This window comes from Mus caroli, chromosome 12 (assembly GCF_900094665.2).
Source record: "Mus caroli chromosome 12, CAROLI_EIJ_v1.1, whole genome shotgun sequence".
NCBI lineage: Eukaryota > Metazoa > Chordata > Mammalia > Rodentia > Muridae > Mus > Mus caroli.
The window spans coordinates 113,778,867-113,792,726 of record NC_034581.1 but is presented as its reverse complement, the minus strand read 5'-3'; the positions used below and the strand labels follow the sequence as shown (position 1 = coordinate 113,792,726).

Below are 13,860 nucleotides of genomic sequence, written 5' to 3'. Positions count from 1 at the left end.
CTAGTGACTTCTGTAACCCTTCAATTTTCGGTCTACCATTTCAGCATATTTAATATGTCTAAACCAGAACTCTTGGTAATGTCTGAAAGTCTGTCCTATTCCCAGCTCCCCATGTCTGCGAAGAGCATTCTGCTGACCCCATTGGTCAGCCAAAAGCCAGGAAGTCATCCTTGGTGTCTCTCCTGCTTTGTTCCTTGTGTCCTGTTCTGTTGGTAACTTTGTTAGGAAGGGTGTATTAAACAAAGATTGCCTTATCATTATGAACACAAAATACAAAGAAATGAAAAGCACTGAGAAATCAAAACACCCAGCGGGATCAATCTGGTTCAGGGAGGGTGCTACAGATGAGACTCCACACAAAGAGAGTTTCGCCAAAGGTACCAGAGGCCCATCTGAGAGAGCAGATTCTCCCTCTCTGATAGGGATCATGACTGGCACTGACCTCAAGGGTGGGTGTACAGGCTGGCAGTCAAGAGTGGAGACATATTCTCAAGGTATATGGAATTTAATGGGGTAGAAACAAAGTGAGGAAGGGGTTGTTTTACTTTACAGGCTCATGGTAGTCTTTATAACAAAGACTATTTGCCTGAAGGTCCCATTCATCTGACAATTTGTATTTCCAAATATATAACTAGACTATGTGCAATTTTTAAAAATTCTTTTATTTATTTATTTATTTATTTATTTAATGTGTATATTAATTTCTCTGTGTGTGTGTGTGTGTATGTGTGTGTGTACATGTGTCACTATGAACATGGTTAAGTCAATGGACATCTTGTGATAGGCAATTCTCTCCTACAATGTGAGCTCCAAGAATCCAACTCAGGTCATCAGGCTCAGTAGTTTAGGTGCCACAGTTCTCATCTAAGTCCTTATCCTTTTCCCATGGTGCATTGCAGTGACTTCCTGGTTCCATTGCTATCATCACATCTACCAATTCTCCACAAAGAGGCCAGAATGGTCTTTTACACAGTAGGGCCGTCCTATGTATGTCTGTTCTGATGATCCTTCATTTCCCTTGGAATAAATGGAAAGAGTACATGGTCTCTAAAGGCCTGTGCTGTGCAATATTCTCCTGCCTTATCAACTAGACATGTTCTTGGACCATCCCAGAAAGAACTTCTCTCTCCCTAGAATGTTCTTTGATATATGTGTGTGTGTGTGTATGTGTGTGTGTGTATAAATGTATATTTGTCATATACATGCTATACATATTTATATATATTTATATACACTTATATTTATATATTTATATACATTCATGTTTATATATTTATATGTAAGTATATTTACATTTATTTATTTATTTAGCAAGATGAGATCATTTATTTGCCATGCCACATGTATGGAGGTCAGAGGTCAATCCATGGGAATCAGTTCTTTCCTTCTACTGTATGGTTCTAAGGGATCAAACTCAGGTTGTCAGCTAGGCTTTACCCACTAAGTCATCTTGCTAGCGCCTCTCTCTAGTTTTTAACAATTAACTTTGTTTCACAGTTTAGATCTCAGCAGTAGTATTAATTCATCAAAGAAACTTTTCTTCAGCACTTTATTATCTGTATTAGTTCTTCCAACTTATGCTTTTCCACCAATTATTCTGAGGTCTACACCCTGTTGATACCCTTCTAGTACACCTGAAGTTCTTTCTCTTTGTGTTTTGTCTGCCTTTCCATCAGAATGCTTCTTTAGAACCTCATGTAGTGCGTTTCCCACATGTGGTTATTAAATGACCCTGTTTCTACCTGTCCTCCTAGTTAGGTGTTAAAACTACTTTCAGTTATTCTTCTGCGTTATTATGAGTTCTAAAATGACCACCCACAAAGTTTAACTTTTGAACATATTAGCTTAATGCAAATTCCTTACATTGAATTTTAGAATATGTGGTATTTCCTTTATCAGTTATTAATTAATACGAACATTTTTCCCTCCTATTCACTTGTACCTATCTTAATTACCTCAATGTAATTTTCCCACCTGAAGGTATTATAAATACTAAAAGAAGATAGAACAAACATGTTTTAAAGTACTAATTTCTACTAATAATGTCAAAGATATGATCTATATGTCTTAAGGGAAATTTTAAATACTAGTCAATATTTGTTCATTCTGTCATGAGTGATTTCTACATTCCAGAATAAATTTTACCAAATATTAGATTTCTTTTCTATTTTGGGTAGCATTGTTGGTTATGGTTTTTACTTTGTTTGTCTTACTTAGGGGGGAAGCTGTGTTCCTGCCTAATATTCAGTCATCTTCCCTCAGGTTGACTCTATATTATATTGGAATAGGAGCAGCTGCCCTCATTTTTGGCTATGTACAGATTTCCTTCTGGGTCATAACTGCAGCCCGGCAAACCACAAGAATCCGAAAACAGTTTTTTCATTCAATTTTGGCACAAGACATCAGCTGGTTTGATGGCAGTGACATCTGTGAACTTAACACCCGCATGACTGGGTAAGGGAAGGAGGAGTGTCTGTGTGGCCTTGGTGTTAACACACAGTCTGAGTTTAACTGAACCACAGGAACTTCTCTGTTGCAGTGACATCAGCAAACTCTGTGATGGTATTGGAGATAAGATCCCTCTGATGTTTCAGAACATATCTGGGTTTTCTATTGGCCTGGTGATAAGTTTGATAAAAAGCTGGAAACTCTCCCTGGTGGTTCTGTCTACATCTCCTCTCATAATGGCTTCATCGGCACTGTGCTCTAGGGTAAGCAAGCTAGTCCTGGTACTGGCAGCAGAAGAAGGAGCACAATGCTTACCAAATCTACAAAAGAGACATGGGTACTTCTATTTATTCTGCATGTCCCAGAGTATAAGAGAGTTTAGCAACCTCTGATCTTTTAACCAATACTCATCTTTAGGCCTTTAAATTACATGTTTAACATATAATTTTTCATTAATATCTTACTAATAGAAAAATAGCCTAGTACTACTTCAAATGATAGCACAGATAGAGGATGATATTACATATTGGACATTTAGTTGTTGCAAGGGGAGTCTTGTATATTATAATCCCCCTCAATGAAGGCATTGTAGTTTATTGTACTGGATAGAATGGAAGGGAAAAATCCCCAAGTCATACCCTGAAAGTGTTGGTTGATAGCGGTCTCCTCAAGTTTACATTGTACATGCCTTTAAATGATTTAGAAAATATGTTAACATCTAAGTAAACATAGTTCATGTCTTTAAACAAATTTGTATTTGCATTCTCAATTGCATTCTGAGCAGTGTTCTAGTGCACATAACAGAAGATAATAATCTTGTTTATAATCTGGTGAAGTGTGTGTGTGTGTGTGTGTGTGTATGTGTGTATGTGTGTGTTCATTTTCCAGCAGCCCAAGTATCCCTAATATCTCTCAAAATCATATCTCCATAGTTGTCCATTATATGTTCCCATCACATCAAAGACTCTATGCTTTTAATTTTGTAATACTCAATTTTCAAAAATCAAATCCACAAAATTTCCTGGCTCACTTGCTATCAGGATAATACAAGTTCAATCAAAGATTTCTATCAATAAAAATATTCTGTAATTGACTGTTTTCTTAAAAGGAAGCTTGGGTATTTAGACAACAGACCTTTTAAGTTTTCTACTGTACATAACAATGGGATTCATTCATATATGTATAAAATGTAGTTTATCACATTCTCACCATTGCCTTTCTTGTTGCTCTGCCCACTCTAACTCTCTGTCTCTTTATCTTCCAGACTAATCACCCTTCTCCTTTCATGTCTTTTGTGCCTGTGACTCAATATGTTTCAGTGGGTTGTCCACAGGCATGTGAGTGAGTGGTTGCTTAGAGGAAGATGGACAACCTAGCAGAGGCTATCCCACTGAAGAGCATTAGACAGCAGGTCTGTGATAGTCAGGCTTCTCCTGTTAACCTTGTAATCCTCATCTTTATCTCAAGCTTGTATGAAATGAGGATCATTCAATAGGGAAAAAAAGCCCAGAATGTGTTACTAAGAGCAGAACCTTATCCTCTCATGTGAAAAGTGGACAGAGTTGTAAAGATGCAGCAGAGGGGATCTAAGTTCCACTGCTACATTAACTGAAGGGAAAGCAAGTGAGAGCCAAAGTTACCTCTAAATAACAAGAGTCATTGGAGTGCATGATCTCCTTCAATTCAGTTTAATTTGACAAGCATTTACTAAATAGTTAATATGTACAAGGCTTAGCACAATGTGGTGTTGCCCTCTAGTGATCTACTGTGGAGTTATCTTTGTTAAGTAAACTCAAAAAATGATTAGCTGTTCTGACTAATATTTTTATTTTGTTTTGATATTTTCTTTATTTACATTTCAAATGTTATCCCCCTTCCTGGTCTCACCTCCGAAAACCCCTATCTCCTCCCCCTCTCCCTGCTCACCAACACACCCACTCTCACTTTCTGGCCCTGGCATTCCCCTACACTGGGGCAGAGAGCCTTCTCAGGACCTAGGGTCTCTCCTCCCATTGATGACAGACAAGGCCATCCTCTGCTACATATGCAGCTGGAGCAATGGGTCCCACTGTGTACTCTTTGGTTGGTGGTTTAGTCCCTGGAAGCTCTGAGGGTAATGGTTCATATTGTTGTTCCTCCTATGGGGCTGCAAACCCGTTCAGCTCCTTGGGTCCTTTCTCTAGCTCTTCCATTGGGGACCCTGTGCTCAGTCCAATGGTTGGCTGAGAGCATCCTCCTCTGTATTTGTCAAGCACTGGCAGAGCCTCTCAGGAGACAACTATAACAGGCTTCTGGCTAGTTTTATATCAACTTGACACAAGCTAGAGTCATCAGAGAAGAAGGAGCCTCAACTGAGAAAATGTTCCATTTAGATCCAGCTTTAAGGCATTTTCTTTTTTTTTTTTAATTTTTTTTAAAGATTTATTTATTGATTATATGTAAGTACACTGTAGCTGTCTTCAGACACACCAGAAGAGGGAGTCAGATCTCGTTACGGATGGTTGTGAGCCACCATGTGGTTGATGGGATTTGATCTCTGGACCTTTGGAAGAGCAGTCGGGTGCTCTTACCCACTGAGCCATCTCACCATCCCAAGGCATTTTCTTAATTAGTGATCAATGTGGGAGGGCCATTCCATTGTGGATGGTGCCACCCCTGTGCTGATTGTCCTGGGTTCTATAAAAAAGCAGACTGGCAAGCCAGTAAGCAGCACCCTTCCATGGGCTCTGCATGAGTTCTTGCCCCCAGGTTCCTGCCCTCACTGCTTTTGATGATAAAATGTTATACAGAACTATGAACAAAATAAATACTTTCCTCCCCAAGTTGGTTATGGCCATGATATTCCATCCCAGCAATAGTAACCCTAACTAATATATTAATTAGTATTCAGTTTATGGCATCCCATGACATCACCAGCCACCCAAGCTTCTTCTACACCAAATCAACTCCAGTTGTATAGAGTGTACTTTGGTATTTTGGAAACAAATGGTTTGTTACATGAGTAAGCAAGACAAAACACCCAGCTTTGATGTAGTACTGTTGTTTTTCCCTCTCACTGAACTGTTTTACTAATAAAACTCCAAAGGATTGACAAATGGATTATAATAAAGGAAGGGACACCTGGTGTTTCAGAATTTTTAAGAAATCAGACTATCCCACCTACTGTCCAAAATAGTAATGACTTCCTTTTTTCTTTTTTAAGTCTCACCTCCTAGTGTTGAAAGATAAAACATTTACTGACCATATTCCAACATATATGAATAGCAATGGCTTCAGGACCATTCTCTACTCATAAGAGAAGTTCCTCTTCCTGCTATAGTCCTGTGACCTAACCCCCCTGAATCCTTCCTTTTGTGCATAATAACAAATCAATTCAAGTCAGGCTCACTAATTTCAATGTCCATGAGACAAATAATGTTTCTAATGTTCTTTGCTAAGTCATTGTATCAGTAAAACTCCCCACATCTAAAAGTTGCTTTTAAAACACAGAGGATTCAGTGAAGCTTCACTGGTAGGAGAAAAATTCAGGTAAGAATTTAGATGCTGGGTAATGAGAAGCTATTCGGGTTTTAAATTATGTGACAGTAAAGTACTCTATAAAGTCTCACTCCCTCTGGTTCTCTATTGGTTAATGTCCTAGCTTCCTTTCCTGCTGCTGTGAAAATCTATTCTGACAAGGGCAACTTGGGTAAGGAAGGGTTTGTTTTAGCTCATAGTTTCAGGATAAAGTCCATCACAGCAGAGAAGTCAAGGGCAGAGAGAGAATAAATGGGTGCATACATGTATTCAGCTCTCTTCTAGCCTATACAACTCAGGATCACCTGCCAAGGGAATCAGTCCATCCGTAATGGGTAGGTCTCCCCTCCTCAATTAATATAATCAAGACAATGCTCAACAAACATTTTCACAGACCAGGCTGATCGAATTCTAGATCTGTCGAGCTGACAATTAAAGGTAACCATCAGAGTCAGTTTTGTGTTGCTGTAACACAAATAGCAAGAGAGACTAAAGTATTATTTTGGTCCTGCCCTAAGAGGGTCAGGTATTGGGGTGTGAGGTAGGACACAGTGTCAGATGAAGGCCAAAGGCTGATGGCCCCTAGCTTTTAACTCTCTCTTACTGTTCTGGGTATCACAAGCTGATGGCTTTTGGCAATTTGGGGTTCATAATTAGTTTTAATCCACCTGGATGGGAAAGGTAGAGTGAGCCAGTGGTGGATGAAGGGTGTGACTGGACTTCCCACCTCCAAACACCAGGAAGTAGAGAAAGAGAGTAAAGCCAGAGGTGGACTATAACCCACCTGTGATAGCTTGTGTCCCATAGACTCCCCAAAATTTATACCAGCTGAGCCATCCTCTGAGGAAAATTTCAAATCATAGCAAATTCATTCTTTGCCTAACAGTGGCTGTGCTTATTACAGATGATTATCTCATTGACCAGCAAGGAGCTGGATGCCTATTCCAAAGCTGGGGCTGTGGCTGAAGAAGCCTTGTCATCAATTCAAACAGTCACAGCCTTTGGAGCCCAAGAGAAAGAAATTCAAAGGTCTGTCCCTTTAATTATGATAAAAAAGACGCTTGGTTCTGTTTTCTCCGAAGACCTCTATTACTTGGTGTTTTGCTTTGTAAGGTATACACAGCACTTAAAGGAAGCAAAGGACGCTGGCATAAGGAGGGCTATGGCTTCAAAGCTGTCTCTTGGAGCAGTCTACTTCTTTATGAATGGAGCCTATGGACTGGCTTTTTGGTATGGAACCTCCTTGATTTTTGGTGGAGAGCCTGGTTACACCATCGGGACTATTCTTGCTGTAAGTCTTATTTGGAAACAAAGACGGCAGGCTTAGATCATCTTTCCTTACTTAGAGTTTAGTTTGGGGGTTTTTTGTTTGTTTGCTTTGTTTTGTTTTGTTTTGTTTTTCTAGATATTTTCTTTATTTACATTTCAAATGTTATCCCCTTTCCTGGTTTCACCTCCGAAAACCCCCATCCCATCCCTCCCCCTACCCTGTTCACCTACCCACCCACTCCTGCTTCCCTGTCCTAGCATTCCCCTACACTGGGGCATCTAGCCTTTACAGGATCAAGGGCCTCTCCTCCCACTGATGTCCAACAAGGCCATCCTCTGCTACATATGCAGCTGGAGCCATGGGTCCCTCCATGTGTACTCTTTGGTTGGTGGTTTAGTCCCTGGGAGCTCGGGGGTAATGGTTGGTTTATATTGTTGTTCCTCCTATAGGGCTGTAAACCCCTTCAGCTCCTTGGGTCCTTTCTCTAGCTCTTCCATTGGGGACCCTGTGCTCAGTCCAATGGTTGGCTGAGAGCATCCACCTCTATATTTGTCAGGCACTGGCAGAGCCTCTCAGGAGACAGCTCTATCAGGCTTCTGTCAGTAAGCACTTGTTAGCATCCACAGTAGTGTCTGGATTTGGTGACTGTATATGGGATGGATCCCTAGGTGGGGGTGGGGGGCGATGTCAGGACAGTCTCTGGATGGCCTTTCCTTCAGTCTCTGCTCCAAAACTTACTTTGAATAAGGATGATTACCTTCTCACGATTTGCATGTACTTTTAAATTCTAATATGTGTGTGTGTGTGTGTGTGTGTGAAAAGGTTTATTCATCTAACATGTTTTGTGTCCTCATTGTGGCAAGCATTATGCTTTTAGAATAATCATAATTGAATTCCCCACTAATAGATACAGTTTTCTTGATCCTCCTAATAGAGGATTAAGGAGGGAGAGGAGGGAGAGGAGGGAGAAGAGAAGGAGGAAGAGGAGGAGGAGGAAGAGGAGGAGGAGGAGGAGGAGGAGGAGGAAAGAAATCAAAAGAAAGAAAGACAGAAAGATAAAGAAAGCTTTATACATCCCTTTCCAATCTTGTAATCCAGAGTCTTTTAAACTGCTACAGTTATGTATGAAATTGAAAATCATTCCACTAATCTCAAGTCTCTACATCAGACACATCAGCTCAGGCTTAAAGAGATCTGTTGTGGTAAGCAAAGGGACCTTCTCTACTGCTTCCATTTTTGTTTGGTCTTTCCATCTTAGATAGATGTCTCTTCTTTCAGTTAAAATGATCTTTTTAATTTGAGACTTTCACAGTTAAGGCTCTAAGCTGTTCATTCATCTCATATGAAGAACTAGGACCTGACATTTTTACTCTTTAGTTCCCACATCTTGAAGGACAGAGAAGAGTGCATGACATTGTAGAATTCATTCCTTATTTGACCTTTTCCTGCAGAGGCATTTGCCTAAATAAGGACAGTGGGTAACAGAGCAGCTTTAAAAACAGGATGGAAGCAATACAATGTCTCTGAACTATCACTTCAATCACTCTCCTGCTAAATCTCCCATAGTAGAGGGGAAGGGCCCATAGGAGCACACTCAGCTTGTGGGCAGATTCCTGTGGGCCAGCATGGTTCAGGCAGCTCAAATGTTGCTGCGGCTGGAGAGACACAAACTCACTAAGTGGAGTGTCATCCTGAGAATAGGCGAAGACTACTGGGGCAGCCTGTGTTTTCCTTACAGTCTTCATCTTGTCTTCCATGTTGTTGTTGTTTTGGGGTTTTTTTGTTTTTGTTTTTTTTTTTTTTTTTTTTTGATTCTTTTTTTTATTGGATATTTTCTTTATTTACATTTCAAATGCTATCCCAAAAGTCCCCTATACCCTCCCCCAGCCCTGCTCCCCTACCCACTCACTCCCACTTCCTGGCCCTGGCATTCCCCTGTACTGGGGCATATAAAGTTTGCAGGATCAAGGGGCCTCTCTTCCCAATGATGGCTGACTAGGCCATCTTCTGCTACATATGCAGCTAGAGACACGAGCTCTGGGGATACTGGTTAGTTCATATTGTGGTTCCACCTATAGGGTTGCAGACCCCTTTAGCTCCTTGGGTGCTTTCTCTAGCTCCTCCATTGGGGGCCCTGTGTTTCATCCTATAGATGACTGTGAGCATCCACTTCTATATTTGCCAGGCACTGGGATAGCCTCATACGAGACAGCTATATCAGGGGCCCTTCTGCAAAATCTTGCTGGCATATGCAATAGTGTCTGGGTTTGGTGGCTGATTATGGGATGGATCCCTGGGTGGGGTAGTCTCTGGATAGTCCATCCTTTCGTCTTAGCTCCAAACTTTGTCTCTGTAACTCCTTTCATGGGTATTTTGTTCCCTATTCTAAGGAGGAATGAAGTATCCATACGTTGGTCTTCCCTCTTCTTGATTTTCTTGTGTTTTGCGAATTGTATCTTCGGTACTCTATGTTTCTGGGCTAATATCCACTTATCAGTGAGTACATATCTAATGACTTCTTTTGTGATTGGGTTACCTCACTAAGGATGATATCCTCCAGATACATCCATTTGCCCAAGAATTTCATAAATTCATTCTTTTTAATAGCTGAGTAGTACTCCATTGTGTAAATGTACCACATTTTCTGTATCCATTCCTCTGTTGAGGGACATCTGGGTTCTTTCCAGGTTCTGGCTATTATAAATAGGGCTGCTATGAACATAGTAGAGCATGTGTTCTTATTACCAGTTGGAACATCTTCTGGGTATATGCCCAGGAGTGGTATTGCTGGATCTTCCGGTAGTACTATATCCAATTTTCTGAGAAACCACCAGACTGACTTCCAGAGTGGTTGTCTTCCATATTCTTATGTAAGTCCTCTCATAGTTTATGAGCACAGGCCAAACACGCCTCCCAATCCCATTGTCTTTCTGGCATCACTACAAGGTGACTATTGTTTACTTTGTCCCTGTAGGTTTTCTTCAGTGTGATCCATAGTAGTTACTGCATTGGATCTGTAGCCCCTCACCTGGAAACCTTCACTGTAGCCAGAGGAGCCGCCTTTAATATTTTCCAGGTTATTGATAAGGTAGGAGTTCTCACTGCATTGAAAGATAGCTGTCCTTACTCTAAGAAGGAGCCTGAAAGACAGGAACATTCAACTCACTAAAACCACAGGGTGGGTAAAACCTACACATTGGTCATTTGGTTATAGAATGAAAGATTGTGGTTAACTTTTGTGGGGGAATGATTTTTTTATTGAAAACTTATTGTCTGCCTGGTGGTAGTGGCATACACCTTTAATCCCAGAACTCAAGAGGCAGAAGCAAGTGGATTTCTGTGAGTTTGAGGCTAGCCTGGTCTTCAGAACAAGTTCCAGCCAGGGCTACACAGAAAAACCATGTCTCGAAGAAAACAAAAAGCAATAAAACAAAATAAACAAAGAAAGAAAAAAAGAAAGGAAGAAAGAGAAAGAAACAAAGATAAAACTTCATGTCTAATTTCATGTACTTCTAAAACAGGAAGGAGATTTTTAAAAGAACTTTAGGGTCCATCTCTAATCTATTCTGGGATAGAAGCTTAACCCTTTAAAGATGTATAACAATCTCTTTTGTTTTTCCAAGAAACCCAATATAGATAACTTTTCAACAGCTGGATTTGTACCTGAATGTATAGAAGGAAACATAGAATTTAAAAATGTTTGTTTCAGCTATCCATCAAGACCTTCTGCCAAGGTATGTTAAATTCAGTTTCATTCTTCCATTTTCTGACATTGTCTTCAGGACAGAATCTTCTGTTGTGGGAACTTTTTTTTAAAGATTCTTTTATTTATGTATGTGTGATATGTGACTTTATGCTTGTTAACCTGTGGGAGTGTGCATATACATGTGTGCATGTACCTGTGGAGGCCAGAGATCAACAGTTGGTGTCCTCTGTGATCAGTCTCCACCTTACATATTAAGGAAGTGTCTCTCACTTGAACTGGAAGCTCTACAGTTCGGTTAGTTTGCTAGCCAGTTTGCTAGCCAGTTTGCTAAGGGTTCTCCAGTTGCTGTTTCTCACACTGGGATTACAGACGGCTGCCTCCACCCCTTCCAGAATCCGTATGAGTGCTCTGGAGTTGAACTGCAATCCTCAGACTTGCCTGCCAAGTACTTGCCCAGTCCCTTCTTTCGGATGATTTTGACCCAGATTTTGTCTACTTCCTTAAAGAAGCAAGTAGACCAATATCTGACAAGCAGTGAACAAATATATCTGGATATTGCGGGGCGTGTGATTTAATAATAAAGATGCGGAGACATCTGTATAGCATAAGGCTGTTAGCCTGTTTGCTGGGCAGTCTCACAGCTAGCCCATAATTTAAGCTGACATCTCCAGTCATTTGACTCTTTCTCAGCTCTACCTCAGGGCCTTGCTACCTTTCTTTCTCTCCAACCAGTCCTCCTGCTAATCCCTGCCAGCCCTTCTGCCCCAGATCCAACCGCAAGCTCTTTATTATGCTAAAAGCCCCCTCCTTTTCCTCCAGTTGGCCTGGGAGAGGGAGGCAGGGGAAATAGTATGTGTGACCTTCCCCTTCACAGCTTGCTTTTTCTCCTGGGTCGGGTGAGAAAGCAACAAATATTTACATATCCTGCTAGCCTGAGAGTGTGGCCAACCCAGCAACTAACAATTGAGAATACAAGAACATACCTTATAACACGTGTGGACATGGGTTATCCCAACATGGGTTATCTGCAACCGTGATTTATATTTTCCTTCCTCTCTCCTGTACTTGACCGATAGGCATTTTTAACTGCCTATGTTTCCTCCATGCTCCTTTTCTGAGCACACTAAAATGTCTTGAATTAATACTGCCACCTACTGGTGACTCCGGGATATTATCCAGCTGTATTTAATTTATTTGAATCTGGGAGTTTCCAAACCTGTTAAGCCTTCCCTCTCCCACCTTTGGGACTTCTACTGCATGTGCAATTGTATCTTAGATACCCTTCCTCTCACTTTCCACACTCTCATTCACACACACAGGCACACGTACATACCTGTGCCCGTGCACAGACACACATTTATCAAAACACAGTCTGTCCCATTCGAATCACTCGGCCTTTAATAGTTCTAAGGAGACTCAGTCTAGCTAATGCCCAGCCCATGCCCTCTTGGAGTGCAGTCAACACACTAATCTTTTAAAAACAAATAATTCTTGGGAAAATATGTCTGCTGCTCCTATTAAATTTTCCTTATATTTAATTAATGCATTTGCTTCCTCTGCTACCCACCCTCAAAAGAAGAATTGTTAATGATTACAAAAGGCAGCTACTAACAAAATATGTAATTAGGATAAAAGAAGTGGGAACAAAATTTTATGAAATGAGATTGCTAATGCTATCAACTTCTAATGTGCCGTATAGAATTTGCATTAAAAATAATGCGCCCATTCCTTTCTCTGTTTTTCTCTGACCGACGTTTTTTTTTGTTTGGTTGGTTAGTTGGTTTTGTTTTGTTTTGTTTTGTTTTAATTAGGTATTTTCTTCATTTACATTTCCAATGCTATCCCAAAAGTCCCCCACACACTCCCCCACCGACTCCCCCACCCACCCACTCCCACTTCTTGGCCCTGGCATTCCCCTGTACTGAGGCATATAAAATTTGCAAGCCCAATGGGCCTCTCTTTCCACTGATGGCCAACTAGGCCATCTTCTGATACATATGCAGTTAGAGACATGAGCTCTGGGGAGTACTGGGTAGTTCATATTGTTGTTCCACCTATAGGGTTGCAGATCCCTTTAGCTCCTTGGATACTTTCTCTAGCTCCTCTATTGGGGGCCCTGTGATCCATCCAATAGCTGACTGTGAGCATCCACTTCTGTGTTTGCTAGGCCCCGGCATAGTCTCACAAGAGCTGACAACGTTTTTTAACTGAAATTCTCTCCTCAGAGTCTTTTGCTTTATGACTTGTTTGTCACCATCGTTGTCTGGGTTTTTGCCTTTTCTCCCAACACAGCATTTTAGACTGCATTTTGAATATACATTTAAGCTGGGTTCTGGGATCCTGAGTACCAGTTATGCCAATAATGCCCAGGTCCATGCTCTCTGGGTTCTAAACAATTCTTATTTGTTTCTTTATTTTGAAGCTGGGTTTTTACTAGTACCCCAAGCAAACTCCTGGCTAGCATATCTGGGTAAACAATTGCCTTTAACTAATTTGTGTATCTGTTTGGGAGGGAAGGGGGCATGCCACTTTGCACAGGTGAAAATCAAGAACAGCTTAGCTTTCAAGACTTGGTTTTCCACTTCCAACTCACTATTTGGAATGTACCTTGTAAAAATATTAGGCCTATTCTAAAGGGGAACTTTCCTAAGTAACTCAATTATTTGTCAAGATTCCACTTGTTACAAATTAAAAAAAAAAAAAAAACATTAATTTGGTTGTTGTAAGATTCGTGTAAGGTATTTCAGTTAAAAATGTGAAGTTTGCAGGCTTGGTAGATGGTTTACTTCATAGTGAGCAGGTAAGGTACCCACTACTCAAACATGAGGCCGAGGGTCCAGATCTCCAGCACTCACTTAAAACCTGGTGGGTATAGCAGCCCACTCATAATATGGGAGGCAGAGATAGAATCCCCCCAAAA

General features: G+C 40.8%; 1 protein-coding gene across 1 annotated transcript in view; it reads left to right on the top strand.

Annotated features, from left to right (window-relative positions):
* Window positions 1-13,860, top strand: part of Abcb5 (ATP binding cassette subfamily B member 5) — a 94,711-nt gene that overhangs the window by 21,632 nt on the left and 59,219 nt on the right. The window contains exons 6-11 of the mRNA XM_021179221.1: window positions 2,263-2,454; window positions 2,540-2,711; window positions 6,869-6,993; window positions 7,078-7,255; window positions 10,209-10,322; window positions 10,858-10,968. Coding sequence (XP_021034880.1) covers window positions 2,263-2,454; window positions 2,540-2,711; window positions 6,869-6,993; window positions 7,078-7,255; window positions 10,209-10,322; window positions 10,858-10,968 — 892 coding nt within the window. The remainder of the gene's footprint in view (window positions 1-2,262; window positions 2,455-2,539; window positions 2,712-6,868; window positions 6,994-7,077; window positions 7,256-10,208; window positions 10,323-10,857; window positions 10,969-13,860) is intronic.